Source organism: Serinus canaria, chromosome Z (genome assembly GCF_022539315.1).
Source record: "Serinus canaria isolate serCan28SL12 chromosome Z, serCan2020, whole genome shotgun sequence".
Classification (NCBI taxonomy): domain Eukaryota; kingdom Metazoa; phylum Chordata; class Aves; order Passeriformes; family Fringillidae; genus Serinus; species Serinus canaria.
Window position 1 is genome coordinate 64,053,167 of NC_066343.1, and position 24,470 is coordinate 64,077,636.

Sequence of the window (24,470 nt, forward strand, 5' to 3'; positions counted from 1 at the left end):
ACTACTTGTAGCTCCATTTTTAAGGAAATCAGCCCCCTACAACATATTTTTAACTACATAAAATTAGACATCAACAAACTATTCATTCTTAATAGTATTCTTCTATTAGTATCCTCTTTAGGGAATTTTATGGGGGAGATGGGTAATGGGGAGAAAGGGAGAGTAGCTGGGTAAGAACTTAAAACGTAAGAGAAAAAGGTTACTTACCTATAACTGTAGTTTTGAGAGTTTTGCTCCGGCAGATTCACACTCTTGGGATGTGTGTCTCTGCTGCTAAGGGCTTGGAATGAACCAAAAAAAGAAGGGCCCAAAGCAGGCAGCCAAATGCCCCCTAACTGATCCAATTATTGCAAATAAAGTTATTACAGCTTCACTTCTTCCTAATTCAAAGAATCCACAATAAGATTCCAAAGAAGCGGGTAAATTGGATCCTCATGGGTAAAATATATAGGGAAAACACACATATACAAGTTGGTTGGTCTCATTAAAAAAAAATTTTGAATGCTTTTACATTTAAAAAAATATTAGCCTCCTAATGAAATGGTTAATGATTTGATTACTCTCTCACAAATGCTAGAAAACAAACTTCTGCTTTTTACAAGCAGAAGTCCTCAATCTGTTAAAACAGCTGTATTATACAAAAGTATCTTTGAAGAAGTCTAAAACTAACTACACAGTCCTGTGTATGGAAGAGCTCAGATTAAAATGTAGCAACTCTGAATAAAATAAAAAAGCTAAATCAATTTGCAAGAGAGTATCTGAAAAAGATGGTTTACTTTCTGGAATTTTATGCAGTTTTCAAGGTTATCTTCTCTTTTTCGTGTCAGTAAAAGACTCCAAGCTCCTTTTAGCATTAGTCTGTTAAACATTTTTGTTTCCCAGTATTTGGAGGTTTTGAAAAAGCATGAAAGATCTTGATGTATAAACTTTGTATCTGCAAACAAATTCTGTAGCAGGTCTAAATCTTGAAAAAGAAGAAGAATTTATTGTAATGTTCTAGGAAAGATTTAGTCTAAAAGTGATGGACTAACTTTGAACTACTTAACTACATACAAAATAAGTAACTTGTACCTGAACAGTGGAAAAGTACAAGGCAATGCAAAGAACTGAGTTTACCAAAATGAAAATTATCCCAAAAGAAAAAAAGATGCCTGAGAACAACTGAAATTCCTAGGACAATTTCTAAAACTTACTAGGATTTCCTGTAGTTTCTTGGAGTAGTCAACTTCATAATGTGAACAAAGCACAATTTCATTTAAGGGAACAAAACTGGTTCAGAATATAGACCTCTAATTGTTCCAAAAGCCTTCAACTGCACCAAGTAGTACAGGAAGTGCGACTACTGTCATCAGTTAGAAGAGAAGAAAGTGTGAATTAAGTTTCACTACCTTTCTGAAGAAATTATATCATCAAAATATCACAATGTAACCAGAGCACAGCATGGTTTACCTGTCGATCATTATGGAAAAAGTCAATCCACTTCTCTAAAATCCCTTTTGAATCACTTTTTTTCCAACTCAGATAATCTGAGTCTTGATAAATAATAGCTAGATCTATCTGTAATACTACACATTCTTTCAAAAGAGAAGATATGATCTAGTATTGATTAACATATTTTATCTGATGAGGGTATAAAGGCCATTGTGAGGGGAGCAACGGAAACTGAAGACATGAGTTATGCCATGTTCCATGGACTATTTAGCAGTACTGAAGCTATTAAATATAAGAGATGTATTAGGCATTTGGCACCATTTGGCATTTGGTGCCAAATGCCTAGATCTTCAAAATCATCTTTCACTAACAGATACAGAAAAATTACTTGTTAAATTAATCAATAGAGAGACTTTCTTGAGAATAAAGTAGAAAGAGGAGATGAACTCCTGCCCTTCTTCACAGAGGACAAGGATGAACCAACTTGTTAAAGTTTGCACCTCTCTATCATGTTATATGAAGAGGACACACTCCACTTAATCCAAGAGTTAAGCAGCCAAAAAGGATAGAATGATAAAAACATAGCTACAAAAAGCACTCGGATATGAGGAAGGAAGTCTATGTTATAAAGTCACTCCTTATGAATATCTGACATACAGCAGCTCAAATTTGTCAGATTCGGAATTAGTGATTTCTGCACTAAAGATTCCTTTTCATAAAGCAAAAGCATGAAAGCCAGATTTCAAAAAGATAAGCTGCTTTTCAAAGAAGAAGGCACTTCTGCAAAACCCTGTGTTAGTTCCTCTTCTGAAACTCAGACTGTTTCCCACTTTGAGAGACTTTGTTTGCTGGAAGCTGAACATTTTAACAGCTTTGTTAGAAACAATGATTTGTTACAGAAAGTAATATAAGTACCACAAGGTGCCAATCCCCATTTACCACCAGTACCAAATATAGTAAAAGGACCTCAGCATTCAAAAAAAGCCCCAGACCTCACCATTACCTTAGACAAGGTGTATAATTTTTAGCAAGAAAAATCTACCCAAAATCCCTGCTGCTTCTCCGACATAAACTCTTCTACACTACCTGCTATTAGACTCAGAAAAACATGTCCTGTGCAACCAAAACCTTACTGTTAAAAAGAAAGCATTTGAAAATCTGTGATGGAGTATAGAACTGTGGAAACTTCGTGTCTAAAACAAAGGACAGAAGAGACCACTAATCCACTATCAAAACTCTTGAGTACCAGTTTACTGAAAGTAATTTATAGAAATCGGTGTGAGTATACATAGAAAACACAGTATGGCTGTAATATGCATTCCCATGCCTCTGTTACAAAAGCAGCAAAGAAGCTTTCATGCATGTTTTAGTATGCACTAGCAAGTCCTCTAAAGGGACACTTGCTATTGTAAAGCATCAGCTGGCTCTATGCACTCTCACTCTAATTAGACCATGCACTTACTACATCCACACTCTCTTCCTGACATAATGTGATCTGAAGTTACAGTACATGTACAAAAAGGCACAAATTCCAGGCTTTTGTATAAATACACTATGCAGCTTTGCAGAAATGAATAACATATTTAAAAGTTATTCAATATGTTTCTAGCAGACATATTCGTGCAGGAACAATAGAAGATGCTGCCTCTTGCAGCCTCACAAAATCAAACAGCTCTAACAATCCCAGAATGTACCAGATTCTAGATGTAGCATAAATTTAGAAGCAATGGCAAATCATTACCAAAAAAATAAGAACTATATTTCTCCAAGGCAATATCTTCAGGAAATCTGTTCGAAGACTGCTAAAATCTTTCTACTAAACACTATGCAGTTAAGGCTGAAACCTCAAGAGCCAGAGTGAAAAAGTGAAAAGCGCTGCTGACTATCATAGGGGCAACTCAGCACAAGTGAATAAATAGTGATAATCTGTCCCAGTATAGGACAGCAACTCTTGTACCTGATTTATAGCAATTGTAGGAACTCGGGGAGATCTGAGACCTACCAGAGGATGCAAGTAAGGGGAACCATAAGGTCAAAATCTGTATTTGGGAAGATGGTTACTGACCAGCGGTGAACAGTGTATAAAAATCACTCCTTTCCCCAAAACAAACAAATCAAGGTTCTGATCACAGATGTGTAATTATCATAAACAAACTTTACAACTAATGGTCAACATTTTCTGAAAGCCAAAACAAAACAGAAAGCATATTTTTAGTTTTGATCAAACCGTTTGAATGCTGCTGTGCATTTTTTTCAGCTGCTTCTCAGGCAAAACATGGTATAGATTCTATTTTAAATGTGTGGACATAAATGTGGCTTTTGAACTATTAGGCTACAAACCACAAGCTCTCCAACAATAAATTTAAAATTAATGGAAGAGATTTAAGCAAATAAACAAATTCCCCATCTCATTAAATTAAAGACAGAAGAGATCAGTAGAGATCTCTTTTGAAGTGAGCATACCTTTTCTCCTTATATTCATAAACAGTTTTTGCTGAAAATATTTAATTACTAAATAAGAAACATCTTAGAAGTTAAACCTTTTAATACTGCAACCATGTTTACAAACACACACACACATACACACACGCACACAAATATGCACAAATTATCTATTCCTTTCATCACTCAGGCATCACTAAAAAAAGTGAAAACCACTTTGAATAGGGAGAAAATTTGCACCCCTTCTGCTGTTAAAGACCCAAACTTTGTGTAAATTCATTCCATGCAAGTATGTCTACAAACTGTATGTAAATTCATTCCATGCAACTATGTCTACATGGACCATTTTCACCTATGAACTTCTAAAATCAGAATTTTCCATTCTGCAAGACTTTACTTGACAGTATCTAATAAATTAGGATTACATTACAAAACATATTTTTTTCTCAGAAGTTAAACTTGGTGCAGAGGAAGATTCTGAAAAATACTTATGGTAAATTATTACTATCTAATTCATAAACCACATCTGAAACCAAAGACCTTCAAACCAGTTAACAACAGAAAAAGAAAGAGAATTAAAAAAAAAAAATTGAAAAAATTGATAGATTCAATAAAATCCATTAAGACACCAGGTGCACCTACCAAAGTGAAGATAAAACATTTCAGAGGCCCACCTGGTTTTGTGCTACAGACCACAGAGATATATAGCAGTTCTCTAAAGCTTCTAATGCCTACATAATAAATAATATCTAGTTGAACAAACATTATTAACAATATAATTGCATATATTACCCAATCATTACACTACCTTCAAAAGAACAGAATAGATGTGATTTTAGTCTAACAGCTCCTTCACATTAAATCCAAACAGGGATATGAATAGAAATGGGATAAAACAATTTTCCTGCATTTTCTTAAATTAAGCAACATGGATTAATAATACAGCTGTCAGAACTTACTATAATTTGGATTTATGGTACTGCTGGGATTTTAGAAACTGTAAACAACATTAACTGTACTTCATTCAGTCTCGTGGTTAAAAGTAAGAGTATTTGAAAAGAATTTAGAAACATAAGAATTTCACTTTCCACCCATTAAGACTCCAAATAAAGAATATCAGATATTCAAAGTATGCATATATGAAAGATTACAGTTCGTTGTTGGAAGGGAATGGAGATGAATGTTGTAGAAGAACCTACGCTGCGTAAACAGAATTGAACTATGTGACAATGACAAGAAGTTTTTTATATATATATATATATGGGGTTTATATGCATATATATATATTTATATATAATATATAGTGTATATACACACACACAATCCTTTTACCTTTATCTTGCACTTCTTTTGAAAATCGCTCCCTTTCAATAGCTGATTCACGTTCTATCCGCTCAATTTCAGCCAATGCATCCAATTCTACTTCATCATATGACGTTATAGCTCCTTGTTGCGAAACCTGTTGCTGTGTCTGTACCACAGGAGTTTGAGGTTGTTTTGCAGCAACTGAAGTGTTCTGTTGTAAAACAGGCACTTGTTGTGCCTGAAGGAAAGCTGTCTGTTCATGCTGCGGCAAACACTGAGCAGCGTTTAGTGGGCGGTTAACATCCTGTGGAGTAACGGGTGTTTTAGAAGTCTGTCCTGGGTACTGCACATTAAAAGGAATATCACCCTCTGACACACTGCTGTTTTCCAAACCAGAAAGCATATCATCCTGCTGGTCCATATCCGAAGATCTTACACGAGACAGTCTTAATGTAAGCTTAGTGGAGTCCTTGGAAGGAGAGCTAATGATATCATACATTGCAGCTTTTTCAGTCTGGTCTTTTTCATCCTTGCCTAACTTCATTTTCTTTTGTTTCTTTTGCTTTCTTTCTGGAGAATCTAACAATATGTCTGGGGGAACATCTCTAGGTGATGAATAAGGTGGAGGCTGAGATTGTTGGATTAAAGGTTGTCTTGATCCTAGAATAATAATTCAGAAAAACTGAACAGTTATGTTGTTTCATGTTTATATAAAAACATACTAAATATAACCTGCATACTTTTAATGTGTATCTCTACAAATAACTGTGCTCACAAAAGGTCTAAATAAGATTGGTACGAAGCACATAATTGCTAGATCAAGATGAAATCCAGATAGTTGCAGTGTATTTCCTAGGAATTTTAGCTATCCACTGCAAGTAGAGAAGGGATCATTGCAGAGAAGACGGAATAAAAAAAACCCCACCACCAAAAAAGAATAAATAAAAATAGTACTAAGGTTCAGCATATCAGCTATTAGAAAATGATCAACAAAAGCAAGTTGATGGCAGAAAAAAGGAAAGATCAAAAAGATTCTTATCAAGGTCCAGTGATGAAGATTTAATGATCAGTATATAGGCACTAGCCATTTCAGCCACACATTTTATTTAAAAAAAAAAAAAAAAACAAAAACAAAACATACACAACCTCCTTAACTTGGATTCTGACAGTTATTTTAATTTTTTAAAATTTTCTTTATTTTTCTTTAATTTTATTTTAGGTAAATTTACTCCAATCTCCCCCACTCATTACTATCTAGGAAACACTAATTATCTAAAGACATCTTTCTAACATCCCTGCCTTATCTCCCCATCTTTTTTGCTTAATGTATGAATTTTTGCTTCTATATGCACTCTTTACAGAATCTGAGGATATCTACAGAAATTTTAAAGAGGACACTTGTAATTAAATAATTTCTCCAGTTGATTACATTTGAAGTTCTAATTCCTCTAACGAATCAGCTTCCTGTTAACTGTTAGCCTAGGAAAAAAGTCTGAAAAACAGAGAAGCTTTTCAACCAGTCCCAACGATAATTTTGAGCTATAGTTCTGTCTTAGAAAGGAATACTGTGCAAGGTGGGGAACACACACACAGACTCCTCTTCTTAAAGCAACCATTCAGATTTCATTCATCCATTACGGAGTACTGATTTTCAGAAAGCAGTGACTGATATTATCATTAGTCATTCTGGTCACGTCATCATAGGTCAGCACTTCTAACAACAAGCAAAGGTTAAGTGGAATATAGGTCCTGAGTGCTTCATTCAAGAAACACCACTAAACAAGAAAGCAGCTTTATTCCGCAGCTTAAATTTCTACCCAATATCTTTGGAAGTGTTAAAAATCATTAACTGATGTACCAAACAGCAGATGAAAAAACAGAATGGTTATCTCTGTCGAAACTTCAATTTACATGAAAAGTGTGCTTTCACTGATGGCCTCTTTGCACAGACTGCTATACTTTTGTCTCCCTGACCATTCCGTGAAATAGCACAACTTCCGTATGCAGTGAGCAGGGTACCTCATGGTTTATTTTAAGGGCTTATCTTAATCCTTCTTGGCCCTCAACAACAAATCCATATTCTGTCAATAACATCCACAAAGTTGGGAAGCCCTGTTTTGACTCATCCCAATTTTCAAAACAGCTCTACTACTCTACTTCCCTTCCTCAAATCAGATACCACACTCAACCACCAGTATCAAAGTTCTCACTACACCCTAAGAAGATTTCTTCCTTGCTTTTCAACAGATTCCTATTCTTGTTATGCTCCTCCCCACAACTACCATTTCTTTGGGTAATTTGAAATATTAAATGCAATGTGTAGTAGGAATCCTTAGCTACTAATTTCTTTTATGGTAACGACTACCACTCAGGAAGCTGCAGGATATTTCTACAAATAGTAGAGGCAACTCAGAACTTTTCAAAAAGATATTACAGACATCTAATCTTGATTTTTCTCTTATATGAATAATTTTAAAGTTGCAACAATGGAACACTTACTATTTTTCAGTTACACATCTAAACACAGGGGACAGACTTTATTTTCCCTTGTCTTAACTTTCTAGATAAATATGACAATATCTGATTTGGTATTATTTGGCATTTCTCATGTTGAAAAGTAAGACTGCAGCAACAGATAAAGTGGTTCTTTTAATCTTTGAATAGACTTCAGGAGGCCAGAAGGATTTCACTGCATTCCATTGAACAGTCTTAGAATCCAGTAAATGAAGAAACAAAAGTAAAGTTTTGCCTCTCCTAGGCAGCACTACGAATAAATATTTGAAAATGTCTTCCTCCTAAAGGAAATTCTTGAAACATTTTGATTTTAAGGCCTATAAGCTGCATTTTAAAATAACATGTTCCAGCAATAACTTCACATATTTCTGAGATGTTTAATATAACGGCTAAGCCTCTGACAACATGGAGGCTCAGAAGCTACAATGCCTATGTATGGAGGTGAAAAAAACCTGAAAAATATGAAGCATTCTTGAACAGTTTCACCATACCACAAACCTTAGCAGTTTTGAACAGATATCACACAATGGACACACAGCACATTCAGAGACTTCAGAGAAAAGCAGCAGAGTACCCAGGTGGCCAAGAAGGTCAAAGGCACCTGGCCTGTATCAGCAATACTGCAGCCAGCAGACCAGGGCAGTGACTGCTCCCCTGTACTCAGGACTGGTGAAGACACATCTTGAATGCTTTGCTTAGTTCTGGACCCCTCACTACAAGAAAGACTGAGGTGCTGCAGCAAGACCAGAGAGGGGGAAGAGAGCTGGAGCACAAGTCCAGCAAGGAATGGCTGAGGGAGCTGGGGGTCTTTATCCTGGAGAAAAGGAGGTTCAGGAAGACCTTATCACTCTCTACAACCACCTGAAAGGATGTTGCGGCCAGGTGGGGATTAGTCGATTCTTCCAGGCAACTGGAAGAAACAGCGTCAAACTGCACTAGAGGAGGTTCAGGTTGGACCTCAGGAAGAATTTCTTCACTGCAAGGATGGGTAGGCATTGGAATGGGCTGCCCAGGGAGGTGGGCAGTCGCCATTTCTGGAGGTGTTCAAGAAATGACTGGACATGGGAAGTGGTGTTAGGGTTAAATTGACAGGATGGTTTTTCTCTGAAGGTCTGAACAGATGATCTTGGACATTTTTTCAACCTCAATAATTCTATGAAAACAATATCCATTATGCAGAGAGAGTTTTGTCTATTAATGGTGGAGTCAGTCTGGAGTATTTCCTATGGGAGAAGTCTTGGGCCATTATATGTTTGAGAATAAGAATCTTTACCAAGACTTACATAAGAGGGAAAAAAAAAAAACCCAAAACTTAAAGAATACAGAGACAGTTACAATGAGTTTGCTGAACGAACTGAGATTCCAAGATTGAGAAGGTCTGTTCTACAAAATGCTGTCAATGGATTAAATAATATTCAAATCTTCAGAAACTATCTTTAGGAAATAACCAAATTTCTTACTTTAGAACAGAGAAATATTTAGACAACTTTTAAGTCTAAATCTAGGGCTGGACAGTAATTCAGGAGAAAAAAAAATCTGATTTTCTGTAGTTGATTTTCTATAGATAGTATAATTCAAGTAACTTTGTGCATGCTCTCTTTATATAGTAGCCAAGTTAAAAGGTTCTCCCCTGATTCAGGAAGGTCACTGCATTGTTACTAAACAGCAAATATCGATAGTCAACCAGATAACACTAAACATAGCTGAGAAGTGGTACCATCATAGGAAATGAGGTCTCTACAGAGAACAAACACAACCATCAACAATACTTCTCTAGTCTTTCAGCAGCAGTCATTCTGACCACCCATGATAATCCTAGGGCTGGTTCTCTACATTTCTTAGCCCTTCTGTTGGTTCCTAGTGGTAGAGAGCAGTAAGTATGGAAGAAGTTTTATTTACTGCTGTAGCAATTTGCAAACCTTTTTTTCTGTGATTCTTGAACTGTATCTTATCAAATCCTACATAATGCAATCAACTATAAAAAGAATTTAATTGCATTGACAGAGACTTAGCCTTCTTTAAAATGTAAAGTTTTGAATCCACTTCTGGTTTACTTTCTGTGGCTCTGCTTGCTCACTGTATATCACTAGCTTGGATAGCAAACAAAGAAGCTTCTGTCCAGGAGACTGCACATATCACTGACATCTCAATCCTATGTTTTTGTCTGTTCTTCTAATCACACCATAATACAACTTCTTTAAGTCTTCATGATACCTCCTCTGATCATCTCTAAGCCTCTTCACATCACTTGCCTTTCAAAGATGATGCAGAAAAGTCACACCACTGATCACACTCTCTGTTGTGATGGTTTAAAAGTATTTACTAAGGTTAACAGGAAGTTAGAACTCACATATTTTTCAGCATTAAAAAAATTATTATCTTTCCACTTGTACAATAATCTAAGTTCCAAAGGGTCATGTGAAACAGTATCTTCATATTCCTTTAACACCCTTGGAGGCAAAGGTTCTCAGATGTTGACAAAAGTCTTTCAACCATCCTCCACCCTCTGTTTTGTATCATTCTCTAAGGATGAAAGCTGGAAAAACTTCTAGAGAACAAATGAAGACTAATGTTTAATACTTGGTTCACAGCACACTGGAAAGAAACTTCAAGAATGCTCAAGTGCTTTTTTAAATCCATAGGAAAGTGATCTTTCACACTCCAGGAACATGATTTAAATAGGTACCAAATTGGAGTATAAACCCGGACACAACATTCCAGACATTTTACTGGAAAAGACTTTGAATAGAGAGGCTTTAAGAAAGGTGTATGTGCTGCATGTGAATTATTAAGATTTCACATACGAGTAATTACACTGTAAACAAGTTCCTAATGGCAGAAGTTGGAGAAGAGAACCAGAGCATTCACATTGTCACAATGACATTTGTCTGTTGGAAAAGCTAGGAACTTTGTGATTACAAACCTAAACCTAAAGAACACACTCTTGCCAACAGATTTCAAGAGACTGCAGTTAAAATGTGCAAATGAAGTGTGTCTCTTTTTTTTTTTTTCTTTTTTTTCCTTCCTTACTTACTGATCTTACTTACCACCTTCACATAAAATGAGAGTTTTCATAAAAATGGGATCAGACAAATTCATCCTGGAACTCTGGCTAAAGAGTCTCAAAACTTAATAATAATCACTTTGAGAATCTGTGCCTCCAGTAGACTCAAAAAGAGAAGAACAGTCCCTTCAAAAGGATGGTAAAGGCCTACCCAGAGTATAACACACAGTCAGTATGATTCAAGTACACACTAGAACAATTCTTCTGCAAGACCTGCGATAATGAAAAAATGGTATTCCAAAAGGAATTTGTTAAGAATAAGTATCATCAAATCTTGAAGAGAGTTAAGTGCCATATCTGGACTCTAGCATGGCTTTCTACATAGCTTCTCATAATAATTTCACTAACAAGCTGAAGAGTGTTAATCCACTATAATCTAGACAAAAATATGTTGATTATTGTAAACCTTGCTCTGAAGCTATGTTCACACAAATTAATTTTTTCTTAATAAAAATGAAGTGAGTATATGTGAACAAGTGCAGCTTTCCAGATCACTGTCATAAAAATAATAGTTTAAAATATTTGTCATTAATATCTTCTCGCGTAAAAGAATTAGAGACTGTTTTATTAATCTCATTAATATCATTACTGCTTTTGAATTTAAGTCTTTAAGAGGGCAACCCCTGCTTTTAAAAATAGAATCAAAAGTTTTCTTGACTAATTTGAGTAACTTTCTGAAACAAAACAAATTCAGTGACAAGAAGCACAACCTTCTTATTTATCTGTGAATTGCAAACCGTAAGAGGAAGATAGACAAGCTCTATAGAAGGACAGTAGAATGCTTAAAACAACTGGTGGTACAAATCCAAGTTATCAGCAAAGAGCAGCTATACTCGCATATACAATAGTAGTATCACACAAAGTAGTCTTCAGTACTTTCCTGACAACTCATCCTAAATCTTCAAATAGAGATGTATCTATGACTTAGGACAGCAGAACATCAAGACATATGCAGATCAATTAAAAGTCAGTTAAAAACATCAAAGACAATTGGAAGCTCAGAAATTATGACTTACGTAAAGGTATTAGAAACTGTGCTGTTCAGTTTGTAGATTAGATTAGTGAAAGACATGATAATGTCCTTTGATATGTAAATGTCTGATAAAAAAAGGATGTGGTCTGCTTTTCTTTGCCCATTGGAAAGAAGTCAGGAAGCATCATGACAAACTGCGACAAAAATTATTCAGGTTAAGCATTAGGAGCTTTCTAACACTAAGAATTTGAATAACTTCTGTGGCAAAGCCAAGAAAACTCTGTCGCTAACATTTTACAATATATGGAAGTTACTGAGAGAAATACTGCTACAGCTCTGCCAAGCTGAGTGTAAAAAGATGGCAAGACCTCAAGTCCTTTCCAGCAGCTTTTTCTAAAATCCTAGAATCTTCTTCTGGAAAGCTTACAAAATTTTCCATTTGATATAAAGAAAATGCTACTTATTTTGATTAGCAGACAACAATGACACTTATTTTCAAAGAGCATAAGTTAATTCAAAATTCAAACTTAAAGGGATAGCATATAAGACAGATAAAGAACATATATTTGAGAAGTTTTTAGGGACAGATTGTATTCACTTTTCATATCCTCTTCCAATAGTTTTCAGAGAAGAGTCCCACCACTCTATCCAGAGTTTGAAATGCCTCATGAAAAACTCAAGTTTTGGCTGTTCTACCTGAGAATGGACGTATTCAGAGCCTCCCTGCATAAAAAAATTTAGACTTGAAAGAAGAAACAGGAATGAATGTTTATTTTGGTGCTATCAGAAAAAAGTCCTTGAATAAAGTTCTTCTGACATTCTTTTGAAGGAGAGAAGGAAGACATCATTTTTTCTTCATGAATAGCACTGAAGAGAGAGTACTGAAGTCTACACTATAGATTTGAAAAGATTCCTAATTCTTCTTATCTATTATATATTCAGAGACCAAGAGTAGTGCAATCTGACTGGAGAAATTCCGTGAAGCCCTAAGAAAACAGATGTGATCTTTCCAAATTATACAGAAAATAATCAAATATTTATTAGCGATTTCTGGAAGGAATACAACATATTTTTGAAAGAGTGCAAAATTACATAATTTTGTAAGAGTTGTTGCTAGTTGTTACAGATGTTTTCCTAGTATTTAGCCAACTGTATGGAAACAGGACTGTAAATTATATGAACACACCTCTTCGTAAAGCAGTGGACTAAAAACATTATGGAAGCCTTTCCTTTATCCAACTCTTTAGAGGTTCCCTCAAAAAAAAAAATTAGTAATTAAAATAAAATGTGAAGTTGCATAGCAGTAGGAAAGTAGAACAAATGGATAAAATATTTTGACGAGTAATCAATCTTCAGTAATGGAATCCAGGGGATATTTCATGAGGTCAACAAGAGGAAAACATTCCATGATACTCCATACTGTATTCACAGAATGAGCTCTCAAAAGGTCATCCATTGGCAACAGATGACCGCTTGAAAAGAGAGGCATTATGATGTTTCCATAGCTAAAACCAAAAAAATTTTGGGATTAAACTTCAGCTGCTCTTGTACCTTTAGTGAAGCAATAGTGAACAAAGACAGTGAAATTTTACTCCACTGATTAAATTAATAACCACTCAAAACACAAAAGCAAGTCCTGCCATCTCTCAAATATTTGCCTCTGATGCAAACAAAACTTCTCTCTCATTTAGATTCTGTCACAGGAGAGCTACATTCAGTGTGAAGGTAATTCAAGACTCTGCAATCATGGTCTCCATTTCTCCAGAAGTCTTGTAACCTTTAGTAAATGCCTCAAACCTCAAATGCTACATTTAGTGTGAAGGTAATTCAAGACTGTGCAATCATGGTCTCCATTTCTCCAGAAGTATTGTAATCTTTGGTAAATGCCTCAAATCTCTATGAAAGCTCCGGCATTATAACAACCTTCCTGAAATCTCCCTCTGATTATGATTAGTTACACCTTTTCCCATTCTTTTTGTCCTTCCAGACAAATGATAAGTATTTTGCACATTTTTCTTTATGAAGGTTTGTGACCTGCTAATCAAACTTTCAGGGACTAATAAGAGATCAACAAAAAGCTCAGCATAAACACTTGTTGTATTCACCCCAACTTTCACTACAAATCATAGGCCAAAAATCCCTGTAGGGGATCTCATGTTTTTAATAACAATGAAATTATTTAGAACTCTTCCATACATTTCTAAAATACTAGATGGAGCATCAAGAACTGGTTCTCTCAATCAGGGTTCATTAATGTCTTAATGAGGGCAAAATGTCAACAACATTAGCAGCAGTATTTCAGTTGTGAAATTTATCAAATGGAAAAGTAAACATAGCGATAAATCAGAAAGATCTTCTTGCACTTTAATGCTAGTGCTGAAACATTTCAATCTGAACTATACAATCAGTCTGTTTTCAGAAATAGTCTGAAAAGCTATCCCTTCAAAACTGGGTTCTGAGACAGCCAATTCAAACAGCAGCAACTTTAACCAAAAAAAAAAAAAAATTAAAATATTGTCTGACTGAGTGGTAATCACATATACGAGTGGGCTACCTTAGATCCACAACCTTGTTAAACCTATGAACTTGACAAAGAGTGAAAAATAATCACATTTACACAAGTCTTATGGGAAGTCCTTTAGAACAAGATATCCTGAAATACTGAAGCTCCTGGCATCCTATGCACATACTTCTCACTTGCCACCAGAACCATGGGATAATTCAGTTAGGAAGGGACCCCAGGAGATGTTTAGTTCATCCTCATGCTCAAAGCAGGGTAAGGCAGGGACATATTATGTCAGGTTTTATCCAGCCTGACTGTAAACCCCCAAGGACAGAAAACTCACAGATTCTATGGGCATCCTTTTCCACTGCTTGACTGTCCTGAGAGTGAAAAAGTTTTTCCTTAGATCTAGTTAGAACTTCCTATTTAAATTTAAGTGCATTGTATTTCATCCTTCTTCCATAGCGATGAATAGACTGACTCAGATCTTTCTGATAATCTCCTTATAGGCATGGAAAGGCTGTCCTGAGATCCTCCCCTGAGAAACATGTCTTTTATCCAGGTTGCATAATGCCTTCACCTTTCCTGTAATCTCAACCATCTTCTGTTCTCTTCTCTGCCTAAACTGATCACCCAGTAAGATTTATTATTTTGTTATAGAGAAGAAAGCATTTTTTGTTTCAGTTTTCAATTATTGCCCTGTAAATGTACAATCACCGAAAAAGAAAATTAACAAGAATATGTCCCAAGCCCTACCTTGCCAAGTGGATTTTAGTATAAAAGAATTCTTTTCTTCTGTTTCCTCTCAACTGACAGACAGTTCACCCTATATGTCTCACAGCTAAGGTTTTCAGGCTTCATTTATGCTATGTGTATTGACATAATTTATTTTCATATTTTTAATATTTCATTATTGTAATTAAGACAAGTGCTGCATATTAAAACACTTTTGAGCTGGTTAAGGGTTCAATACTCGTAATGCTGCCTTTAAAACTTTTCTTATGTAGAGCAACTGAATTCTTGTAAAGAATTTAATTCTCAGATTGGAAAGGATTTTAAATCCTTCTGTCCTCCATAAATTTGAGCTTTATTTTGAAGGATGATTGGTTAATTGTCAGACCATCAGAAATTTCTTCTAGATCAGGGCTCAAATAATTTTGCATCCAAAACATAATGCCATAGTCTGTAGTACTAGTTAAATACAAAACTCAGGAGGAAAAACTAAATTCTTTAAATTCTTTAATTTCCCTGTTCTTTAAATTCCCTGTTCTTTAAAACTGGGAAAAATTGACATATATATGATTGCTAGACTACCTTTAAGGGCTCCATCACTTCCAGCTGGAGAGCAGACTGACTGCGGTGACCTCAAGGAAAAAGACGCAGCATTCCTTATTGAAGGATCGCCATCCTAAAGTAAGAATGATTTAAAAAGTTAACATATGAACATAAACATCTGTTAAAATAAAAACTGAAATTAGTACATAAATTGATAAAATGGATTGGACAAAAAAGCACACAAGAAATACTAGAAAAAGTCACTTCCATTAAAATCTTTGTAATTTAGACTGCTATTAGACTATAACATAAACAATGCTCCAGTCAGACTTAAGAGGAATCTATAACCAGAACAGGCACGCAAAAAACCCCAAAATCTTTGTGTATGTTTTCTAGCTAGACAAGCACTTTTGGGTTTAGACTAGGATTCCATTTAGAATTTTTTGTTGCAAGTAGTCATAGTAAAGGGCTGTAGAGCACATGCATGACCTATATACAATACCACTTGAAAGAAATAAGTATGAAATGCAGATTTTTAAAACTCTGTTTTTTACATAATCTACCTGTAAAAGATGAATTCTAATCTTAAAAGACTATCTAGAACGCTGTCTTGTTCTTATAGTTCAACAAAGTAACACTTTGTATCTGTATCCTCGGCAAAGGGAAGCCAGGACTGAACCAGATCTCTACCAGTCCCATTACAGCAGTTGGGTCAGTCTCATGTAAACCTAACTAACTAACTAACTAACTAGTGTGATTTTAGCTTGTAAGAGGTAAACAGGAAACAACTCAATGGCAAAATGAAGCACTTACGCAACCTGCTCCAAAGCAATTAATAATTTCTAACAAACTTTTTCATAATACAATCCTAATTGCAATGTAATTATGTCCATGTCCTATTTTTAGCTCTGTAAATGTGTATTTTTTACCCCCACCTTATCCTTATACAAAATGTGAAACCCACTATTGCAATCTCCATTCACAGTTTTACATGGGTTTTTCCATGCTTTTGTGGAGCCCTCTGCTGGTCACAACTACTCATTCATGCAGTGTCCTAACTACAGAATGGTTATTTCCCACTTCAACTACTGTTTTTATACAGCATGTATGAGAAAGTTTGGGGTAAGGAAAAGCTAGCAAATTCTCTACCTATGAAGAGAAAATTTCTATAATTACAAACAAATTCTAAAAATGTCATTCTTTCAAAAGGTACAGTGATACAAATGAATGAAGCCTCCAAAGAAGTTCTACAGTTATTTCATGTTTCCTAATTAAATTGGTTGTTTTAGCAGTTAACTTTCTAATGTAGCTCTTCTTGAAATATCTGTATTCAGTCAATTTTTTCACATAGCCATTTCTTTCCTTTATTTTTTTTAATCTGAATTATCTGTGTGATAAATACTTTTTAAACTTTTGACCAATATTAACCCAATTAACAGAATGTTAAAAGGTTTAATTGTAATTATGTTTTTACTTGTCTGCATGAAAGAAATCAGCATTCAGTACTGAGATAGAAAGCAAAATTGGTATTTCAAGGAGATAGCAGCCTGCATAGACGGACAATCACACTCTGACAATGGCCAAACAGCCAAATTCTATGCGTGTAGCCACAGACTAGGCTGTGCCTTCTGAAGGGGTAGATGACACTGCTAAAAAGGAAAGAGTTTGAAGTTTATGGACTTAAGGTGATTTCAACTCCAAGAATTCAAATTCATAAGAAATCAGATTTCATCAGTTTTACTACCTATGGGCATTTACCACACAACTATATTAGACTTTTTTTAATTCACAGCACAATAAATCTGAACTTAGACTGTAGTGTTAATTACAATTATTTTTTGCAACAGTGCTTGCAAAAAGAGTTGTTGCCTTCTGAGGAAATTCTTGTGGGCAAAGGAGTTTAATATTCAGACCACCATAATAAAGTGAGTTCTATATCAAAAATATATAATGCTATTTTAAGTGAAACTGAACTGATACCCTACTGAGTTACCAACTTAGCTACTGCACTGAAATTATGGAACTGATATTTTTTTCCCAAACTGACTTTTCTTTGACTTACAATAAATCTCAGAAACACCCCATATTGAAAAATAAGCTTAATAACTTCTTATCAGGTATGTTTTATTAAGTCAGAATAAGATCTTTAACTGTGATTGTTGAAGACACAGGCAAAGACAATTTCTACTAAATTAACTAAACTAACTAGGTATACAACATTTTGGGTAGAGATGTCATTCCTACTACATCTGACAAATTTTCAGAAACGTGCATTTACACTTCCTTAGCTTAAAGCTTCACCAAATGATGAATTATATTCTAGGAATGCTCTCAAGTTTACCAAAAATCATCCTTAAATTGAGTGACTATGTAGTGACACATTACAGATACATTAAGGCAATACTTCTGATTTTGTATTTCAGAGAAACATGATGTATTAAAGCAATTATGCTTTATGTTTTGTATATGAAGCAAAACATTTATGTAAGCATTTTGTTTTAAAGCAACAAAATCCTAAAATGAATGAAAATAATTTAAGTTCTTGAGTTTTATAATTCTTCAAATACTCATTCATAAAGGTCTTCTTCAAAGTAGAAAAGGCTGCAACATTATAATTATTATTCATACAGAGATGCAAAACTTGAATCAATATTCTTCAAATTGTTTTCTACATCATAGCTTCTAAAATCAAACTTTAAAAGTTATAATTACAAACAAAACACAGGTAACACATATGCACCATTAAGAAAGTGCACAAACAGATAAAAATGCAAGTTTACAACATTTACTACTTTCTATTTCTAGCATTTCTCCAATTAGACCAGCCAATGAAGATGTATTATGTTTTCATAGTCTGTCAATTTTCAAATGAATCTACATGTCTGAAATTGAAATCTATGTTCAGTGGTTTTATTCCTCAACAGCATCATAAAATATCTGACTTCTAAGGCAGTTAAACGCATACTTGCTTTATCATAGTAAATATCTGCTTTATCATAATAAATTTATTAGGTAACATACATCACTACTGAGTCTGTGCACCATCTGTAGGTAGTCTTCATTTGAGCCATGTCTAGAACTATCAGCATGATGATTAGCTGAATTTCCAGACAACTGACTTGAAACTTTATTTTCATGGAGATTCCTCATCCCAGCTGTGACAATGGGACTGGATACAGAAGCTGGAATACAAAAAAATTAACTATATAGATACAGTAATGAACTTGAAGAGATTCAGAGAAAACACCCTAATGGTGGATATTAAAACACTGGATGCAAGAGGTCTGGAATCTGGACAAGAATCCAACTTGCTACAAATACCTTGATTAAAAACACACTATCTAAGATTTTTCAAAAGAATTTAAAATATTAATTCCATGTACAAATTAGCCAAATTTCTCTCCATATCTATTCTAATTACAGTCAGTATCTTCCTTACTGTTTACAGAAAACTTTGTTTACTTCTATATAACTTGAACTCACTACCTAAGTAACTTTCAAGGTATTCGTGAGACATGTAACATTACATATAAAACAGCTGTATATATATTCTAAGAACAATGTTAAACTTTATGAAAACATTATTTAAAAGAATACAGTACAATTCTACTTACCACAAAAAAAAAATACACAACAAAAATAATGCCCTAGATACCTTACTACTGATAATGTGTTCAGGATAGTTTTCAAGACAAGAGAAGAACAAAAATCCATTTATTCTGAAGGTCATCTTTGCCAGTTACTGTATACCTTGAGCATAATTCTAGCCAACTTAGAATTAATCTGGCACTAAAAAGGGCCAGTAAGGTTAAAGAATCTCTAAAGTTAACTTTAGTTAATATTAAGTTAAGAAAACTTAACTTTTCATCAGCAGAAATGAGGTTTTCCCTAGTACATATAAGTGATGCTCACAGCTAACAAATACAACTTTTGGGTTGTTCAGATTATTTTCACTGTCACATATACAGGGCAACAGTGCAAACTGGACACAAATAGGGGAGCACTGCAACATGAATGTTTTACTTTTTCTTCTCCAGTTTAATTTTTTTAAAACAAAGTAGATACTCCACTTTTTCCAGCCAAAAAATTAAAGCTTAAATATACCTGCCTCAAAGATTTGCATTAAGCATGTGACTCCTTCAAAGAAATTAGAAACCCATGAAATGTGCACATGAAAGTAAAGTTGACATAAAATAGGAGAATAAAATAAACATCAGACTTACCTTGCTGCATTTGAGGATGAGCTGTATAACTTGGAGGATGTGAATATGGCATGTATCCTGCAGGGCTTTGAGGAGCATATGGACTAGGCACTGGACTGTTCTGTTGTGCCAAAAATCTGTTACCAGAGCTTGTCTGTGGTGGCACAAACCGGCTAAAAAGAAAAAAAAATTGCAAAAAATTTTTAAAATATGGAATAGCAAATATAGACAAATTCATTATTTCTTTTGGAAATTATACCTTCCGAAGACGAAAATTTCTTTAAGATAAAAAAAGCCTCCAACACAATCGAAAACTTCCTTCAAAAGCAGCATTTTAAGCTATCTATACTTTCCTAACTGCACATGTTACTGAAGAGTCAGAAGATAATAAAAGCATTCATAAGACCTCCATCTAGGGAAGGGAAACAATGACACAAATATGTATGGAAATTAGATCTGCAATTTCCTAAAGTTAATCTCAGAAGTTTGAATGAAACTGACAGCTAAAATTTTAATCAACTTGGTCACTAGGATTAACAAGGAGCCATTTACTCTTTCTTTACTTTTCAGTAAGGCTCCAAATAACTCCATCTAACCAGAACAAAACTGTCAAGATAAAGGAATGTTATAGACAGTTAGGTACAACCTGACCCAAGTCCACTGAACACAACTTTCTCTTTCACTGGCTTTATCTTAGACTCGTTACACAAATAAGTAGCCATAAAAATAACATTGAGACAATAATACATGCACATTATTACTTACATTCTTATATGAGTTTCTCAAAATTAAAATAACCAAATAAATATATCAGAAAGTACATTACAAGCTATCCCAACCCCAAGTTCTAAACAGGAACTTCAGCTTCCACCGAAAGAAACAGCAAAGTACTTAATATAGGGATTTTGCAAGGATTTCAAGAGAACTTTGTACTATTCATCGCAATATTCACAACTCAGACAACCTTTTTAGATATTCCTTTTAGATATAAAAATTTAAAAGTGTGTTGGTTGTAGTGAAGATACAGAACATTTCATTTGCCAGTTACAGTAACTTGAAGTGACATCTGAAATCAGTTTATTTTAATAATGATATCTAATAACTGAAGATGGGACCTGTTAAAGTCCAGTACCTGGGTTGAAACTACAAGCAGAACTCTCTCCTCTTCTCCAGAGTATTTTAATATATTAATAAAAGCCTAAATTATAGGTAAATGCTACTTGCAAACACTCAAAAACTTAAAAACACAGAAATCTGACGAGGATTCTGCTGGAAGATTGGCTAAACTACTGGGCCTATCTTTCTGCAAGAAGCCTTTTGTATAACTGTTACGGTAGTACTCTATGCTTTTACTAACCTTCTTTCCTTCCATTCTGCTACTGGGACAAGCTGGAACCTACCAGCCTATTCTGTCCTATCCTCTTACTGTAAGTCTCCCCCTCTGACATGGGCAGAAGACAACCAGAGGGTAACAGGAGGCAGAGGGACTCCTTAGGCAGGAAAGAAACTTGGGCCAAATAATGGGATGGAGCGAGAGAGAGGAGAATTCATCATAAATCCATAGAATACAGGGATTAGCTCACTGAAAGAAAAACGTTTCTTTGCATATGAAGAAACTTACCCTGCTATCAGACAAATGCCAAATTTGTCATGACACTGACCATCATTCACTTACATATTTGCAACAAGAATTGGCTGTCAATGTAGGAACTTGTAGTTCACTCCCTTCCCATCCCACTTAAAAGAAAGGATTACCTGGAAGGGCTATGTGAGATAGTGGTTTGTTGATAATTTGAAGATGCAGGACTACCACGCATGGAATTCTGAGAAATATTAAACTGTGACATCATCATCCCTATTAAAAAGAAGATAGAAGCATTACTTTACACACATTTCCTTTTCAATCAATGAAGTATCGCATTCCAGAATTTATAACATACAATGAGATTATGAACTTTAATGACATTATAAAATTTGTTGACATTAGGATCATCTACCCACAACTGTTAAAAAATTAGAAATTACTGAATCCATGTATGATGTCCATTTACATCATGACAGAAAAAAGTGCTCTCTAAAGTTGTGTTAATTCAGCTCCAAAATAAACAGTAGTTTCTTTATCTCTTCCTTTGAACTTAAGTCAAAATCTACTAGTAAAGAGAAACATTTTAAACCAGGACATATATTCTGCACCCCAGGCTGGTGTGTACAATACTTGTCATGCCAATAAGCAAAAGATTTCACAGATTCACAAGTTAGAAGAACACAGAAAGCTTATCTTCAGTTGTTGGAGCAAGTACAGCAATCAGACACTCTAGGTTTAATGCTGCAAGATAATCTCACTGCTCCAATAATATTTAGTGGTCTCTTTCTACCCAGAGACAAAAGCTTTCTATTCCATCTCCATTAAGCTTAGAGGGCACGTTATCAAAGCAGGTGCTGAAATATTTCAGTTGCAAAGCAGAACCAATATCCTAACCGTGACTCCTACAGCTAGTAGATAACCATAGTCATGTGTTGGAAGTTCAGGTGCTGAACCAGCTGGCAAGCTACATATATCAATGTTCTTGAAACTAATTTAAGAGGCATTTGGACAATGCTCTTAATTTGACTAACTTTCAGTCAGCCCTGAAGTTGTCAGATGGCTGGGTTAGATGATCATGGTAGGTCCCTTCCAACTGAAATATTCCATTTTATTCTGACTCACATCATTATAAAGGGAATTTAAAGGAATCTTTTTTTTTTTTTCTCTTTCCAATGTAGGAATAAAGAATATCCTAAAAACTACATAACAAAGTGAGAAATAAACACAGAAATGAAACTGAATTTTCAGTTATTTTAGTGACAGAATTTAGTATCTTACAGCTAAAAAGGGGTCGGAACTCACAAACAACAGTGTCATGGGAAACTGTAGCAAGTGATCTATAGCCTTAGGTAGAGCTCATTAATAGTACAAGTATTTTAGACAGTTAGACAAAAGTCCCCAATATGAAACTGTTTGAAGATTTTTGTTAATCCTACAGTTGCTATCACCAATTTCAGTTATTGCAATAATCACACAAGCAAAACTAGTTTCAGAAACCTTCCCTGTCACTCTCTTTTCTCCTCTACTTTCTCCAGCAGAGACAGTAATAATCCTGCAGGAATTAAGCCATTACTACCTCCCAGTAGGTGGCAAATTCTGCATTCCATGTACTAATACTATAGCACACTAATACTGGGCCTGAACAGGAGTTAAAGTCCTGTGTTGTGTTAAAAAAAGTTAGGTATTTCAATACCTCAAATGTACCACAGAGTACATTTCAGTGTCTGCAGTAACAGACGGATACTCCTCAACTCCTACAAAACTTATTTAAATGAATGCTGGTTGCCTCACGTAGAGGCAAGTGAACATCAAATCCCAGGGATTTTTTATGCTGGAAGGAGCAGCCAGCATGCCCACTGCCCCCTCACCTCTCACTGCCATTCTCAACACAGCTAGGTACAATATTTCAGCCCAACAAGCAACATTCCTGTACAGAGAGCTGACATAATATAAAGATATCAGCATGAATTAGTGTCTTGGGGTGACTTCATGATGCTTGTATCCCCATTCATCTGTTTAGCCCAGAAATAAGTTTTGCACCTTTAAGACTGGTTCTGAGAGCAAAGGTAGGGAGAGAAGAAGCGCAGAGTTTGTTATCAGAAACCGCACTTGCTTCCCTGCATCCTTCTCCTGGAGTGCATTGTCTGCAGCACGGACAGACAGCTGGACAGAGCTCTCCTTTGCTTATAGTCAGTTTTTAGCTAGTTGATGGAGAGAAGTACCTGGACTGTGGCTTTTCTTTTTCTTGGAACTGTTTGAACCTGCTCTAGACTGAACACCCAGAATGGCACCAGGAGCTCACACCTGTGGCCCACCGGGGCCTAGGACACTGCATTCCAGCACCTCAGGGACTGATAAGAGACTGAGTCAGCTGAGCTACAGCCCACGAAGGGAACTTTCTGAGTTTGTCATCTCTCCAGAGCAGCGAGAGGTTTTATTGTTTAATATTGTTCATTTTTCACACTAGTGAATACTTTACCTGTTAAATAAACAGGATTTTTTCACTCTTCTCCAAACAAATCTCTTCCCAAACCAGTTAGAAGAGGGGCCACTTAAATCTGTTTTCTAAAGGAACCCCTTGAGGTTTTCTCCCAAATTCGCCCTAAACCAGGACAAATACATTTTTTGGTGCCCAAAGTAAGGCTCAAGAAAGTGGAAAAAGCCTGTCCTGACTGCATTTTAATTGTACTTACACTGTATTGGGATAAAGCAATCAGTAGCTATGTTGCTTGAATTCGTGATATCTCTGTGGGTGGAAGCCTTTACATGCTTCTGGTCCACAGGCTTTTTAAAGTTTTAATACCTTTCTGCTTATTTTCTTATCCGTAAATAGCTCCAGTACCGTCCCACATAGTTTTTACAGTAGAGGGGCACGGATTAGAACACCTGCTGTGCTTGGTGATAATGATTTATAGGGAATTTACTGAGGTACTAGAGTCTATTAAGATAAGTATGGTTTATGGTCCTACCCATATGGTTAATGGTCCAACCCTGCATTCTAGCTTCAGTACCAAGTTTTGGGAGCTCATTGGTAATTACACCCAGTTTCTTAGAAGAAGAGCAGGGGATGAGGCTTTTCTGACTTCCCTTTCCTTCTTCTCCTTTGAATCTCTTAACTCACTTTTTCATAATGTTCAGTTTCTCTTGAATATTAAAAGCACCACCTTCTTGGTATT

The 24,470-nt window shown here is 35.3% G+C and overlaps 1 protein-coding gene across 6 annotated transcripts in view; it reads right to left on the reverse strand.

The window, feature by feature from the left end:
* Positions 1–24,470, reverse strand: part of NIPBL (NIPBL cohesin loading factor) — a 157,964-nt gene that overhangs the window by 65,104 nt on the left and 68,390 nt on the right. For 4 of the 6 annotated variants that reach the window (XM_030236653.2, XM_030236657.2, XM_030236652.2 and 1 more), the window contains 5 exons: positions 21,465–21,564; positions 19,731–19,882; positions 18,529–18,689; positions 15,547–15,640; positions 5,206–5,838 (listed from right to left, as the gene is read on the reverse strand). In XM_030236653.2, coding sequence (XP_030092513.1) covers positions 5,206–5,838; positions 15,547–15,640; positions 18,529–18,689; positions 19,731–19,882; positions 21,465–21,564 — 1,140 coding nt within the window. The remainder of the gene's footprint in view (positions 1–5,205; positions 5,839–15,546; positions 15,641–18,528; positions 18,690–19,730; positions 19,883–21,464; positions 21,565–24,470) is intronic. The other 2 variants (XM_050986877.1, XM_030236655.2) reach the window with 1 other exon arrangement.